General features: G+C 42.8%; 1 protein-coding gene across 1 annotated transcript; it reads right to left on the bottom strand.

The window, feature by feature from the left end:
* Window positions 1–73: 73 nt before the first annotated feature.
* Window positions 74–3,006, bottom strand: LOC127916484 (FHF complex subunit HOOK interacting protein 2A-like). The gene is made up of 5 exons (XM_052498284.1): window positions 2,847–3,006; window positions 2,008–2,154; window positions 1,807–1,897; window positions 1,174–1,317; window positions 74–940 (listed from the first exon to the last, which is right to left on the bottom strand). The coding sequence occupies exons 1-5, from the start codon at window positions 2,999–3,001 to the stop codon at window positions 791–793; spliced, it is 687 nt and encodes a 228-aa protein (XP_052354244.1). The 5' UTR covers window positions 3,002–3,006; the 3' UTR covers window positions 74–790.
* Between the last annotated feature and the right edge of the window lie 301 nt (window positions 3,007–3,307).

Genomic DNA, 3,307 nt, shown 5'->3' with positions numbered 1-3,307 from the left:
TAGTTAAATTTCCATGTGCCAAATAAAAACACAACTTAAATGGGTTTTCATTGCATTTTCAACTCTACCGAGTGGTTTCCTCACAACAACAAAAAATGTTTCGCGTTATCTAGTAGCCAACAGCTCACAGGTACAGTAATGGCTAGAGAGCACGTATAGCCTACATGATGAGATTATTACGATGAGATCGTTTTTATTTGTCAGGTCACCAGAATAAGACCCTCAATGTTCATTGGAAAGGAGCATCAAGCTCATTACCTTGCACTTTCACCACCCCGTGAAGTTCATCGTAACTTGTTTCATTTGTAGCTTGATAAACTGCATGCTTTTCCGACTCGTAGTGGGAGGACCACACACCATGTCACTGCGTGACTCCAAGTTTACTTTGATATGATGGTCGTTATATACATATTTGCGCATAAAAGCGTTTCCACCGACATTTCTCACATTAATTAATTTTACTGACACCTTGTCTCGCATATTTAGTTTTGTCGACATTTGGAAAGTCGACCGGAAAATGTTTCCATCAGGCCTGTCATAACATTCTTTATCCAACATGTACTTTACTTGCATAAAATGGTTGGAAACTTGAATGAGGAAATTGTTATGTTTACATAAACGTGACTATAACATAATTGCCCTAACTAAATTGATACTCAAGATTGACTCTACTCAACAAAGATTGTTCCTCCATAGGCCCACAACCCTAACTACCTTACTACAATCACATCAATATCAATTCAATGAGAGATCAACAGAGGGTATCTGAGTATCTGCTCATGTTGATTCCTCAACATACCCTGACGATGACGGAGAAGAGGGACCTGCAGCCGGGGCCCAGGTTGATGTAGGGATCCAGCAGGTACTCATGAATGTGTGGGTGGGGTAACAGAGACAGCTTGGACAGCACTGACGTCACATGCAGGTTCACATCATAAGGCTGGAGGACAGAGAAAGGACAGTCAGTGAGCTCAGGTACACCATGATGAGTCAAGATTACCACAATATCGCTAAACTCACAAAGCAGATTTAAGTATTTCATCCAATTGATACCCTGTCTGAACATTCTGGGCCGGTGTTCCTGACACAGATTAAACCTGGTCTTGGACTAAGAAGCACTTTTAACGGAGAATCATCTGGAAATCTGAGATCTTTCCTAGACTTCAAACTCACCTGATCCAAAATACGGCCCATTCTGTCGAAGAGGACTTTGAGAAAGTGGCCCTCGAAGAAGGGACTGTCCAGGTCACACTTCTCCATGGCCTTGGGGGTGCCGCGCCAGTCCCATCTCTGACAGATCCCACAGTAGTCCCTGAACTAAGAAAAGATGAGGACAATGATGATGCTGAGTTATGACATTGGGTAGACAACATGCCATCCATTCAGTGTTTAGTAACAAATCAGAGATCCATGGTCGTGTTCAGTAGGCTCGAATCAGAAGCAAACAGTTCAAAACCGAGTGACACAGGGAGATACTATTTGAACTTATATAAGAACAATAAGAAACACGTGCAAAACGGTTTCCAACGGTGTACCCTAACGGCAGGGTAGCCTAGTGGTTAGAGCGTTGGACTAGTAACCGGAAGGTTGCAAGTTCAAACCCCCGAGCTGACAAGGTACAAATCTGTCGTTCTGACCCTGAACAGGCAGTTAACCCACTGTTCCTAGGCCGTCATTGAAAATAAGAATTTGTTCTTAACTGACTTGCCTGGTTAAATAAAATAAAAAGGTAATGAACACAACCCAGATCTCTATTGAGTTCAGTGAATTAGAAGCTAGAGAACATGAGAGACCTGGAGAACTCACCTGTCTGTGTGCGTCTCTTAGGTAGGTGTCATAACCCGTTCCCTCCACATGAGATGAGGATTTGGCTTCATCAGGCACCAAACACAGGAAACTGAAGCAAACATAATAAAAGCATTATAGGGTTACATGATGCAGGTATCTTACTTCCTAAAAGTTTAAAATGTGTAACAAGGCACATGTTTCCTCGGAAATACTGTGTACCTGTTTACGATCTTGTGGACCTCGGTCTTTCCATCAGGCTTAGCGTGGTAAGGACTGTGTGCTGGGGAGTTGCTCAACCAATCAGGGCTGGACAACCTGTTCTCTGGAGAGAAGTCGTCGACAAACAGAGGGTCCTCTTCAAGGTCTCTGAAAGACATAACAAAACATCCATTGGCAGATTCAATGTAAAATGCATTCCATTCCATTTTACATCACTAAGGTAATTGGTTACAATAAGCTTAGTGGTTTTACATCAAAAGGGGGAGTCTCTGACAATATGCTTGTATGCTTTCATATTGTTGGATTTCAACCTAATGTTTGGATACTAGGCATGGGTATCACATTTTCTCATTTAAAGAGACAGTAGTTCACACAGATATGAAATCTGTTTTATTAGGGTTGTGCGTCTGTCTTAATGTGAACAGATTGAACAAAAGAATAGGCAGAATTCATTAAGGAGTGATATTCCATGGAATTTGCATTAGTTGCCCCTACTAATCTCAGCCCCCGGAACAAAATCTCACATCATGCGCGCTGGCCAAGCCAGTGAATTCTTAATCTGTCACAAAGGACCCAACATACTGAGGAACCATTTCATATTCGGAATTCCATCATTGCTATACTCAAGTTACTTTTGTGGTTGTTGTAGTGCATTGCCATTTAATTCATGGTTCCAAGTTACAGACACACCATCTGTGAAGTATTGTGTATTGTGGCACCTAATGAGGGAATACACTTTTTATTCATTTTATTTCCACTACAATTCTGAATGCAGTTATATAGTTAGAACCCCAGAGCCCTTGCAGCCAGAGGACAGACTCGGCAGAAGGATCCCTTACATGAAGTCGTGGGGCTGGCCGTTCTCCACGGGCTCCCTCTCCTCCTGGGGCTTGTTCTCCAGGTAGTTCCTCTCCTCCAGGCTGCGTAGCATCAGACTGTGGAGGATGTGCTGGTTGGGCTTCTGGATCAGCTGCTCAAACAGACGCAGGGTCATGATGCTGATCTGTGGGAAACATATTTGAAAGCTGAGCACAAAGGAAGGAACTGAGTTTCAACAGTGAGTTTGTGAGACAAATTTAACGCAGGACACGTGGTCACTTCTGGGTATCATTTTAACAGTTTAAAGCAAGACTCAGTTATGTCATTTGTGTCAGGGTGACAATTTTACTTATTTGTAAACAAACCCAGGCAAGACGTGCTCGAGCTGAGAGTTCTCAAGCGGCCGCTAGGCCAGCCATCCTTGTGATCAATATCAGCCCGTATTAGTTACAACAACCATGTAGGCTACTACTGTATTACA

Source organism: Oncorhynchus keta, chromosome 36 (genome assembly GCF_023373465.1).
Source record: "Oncorhynchus keta strain PuntledgeMale-10-30-2019 chromosome 36, Oket_V2, whole genome shotgun sequence".
Classification (NCBI taxonomy): domain Eukaryota; kingdom Metazoa; phylum Chordata; class Actinopteri; order Salmoniformes; family Salmonidae; genus Oncorhynchus; species Oncorhynchus keta.
Note: the sequence above shows the minus strand (reverse complement) of the source record. Positions and strands in the feature narration are given on the sequence as shown.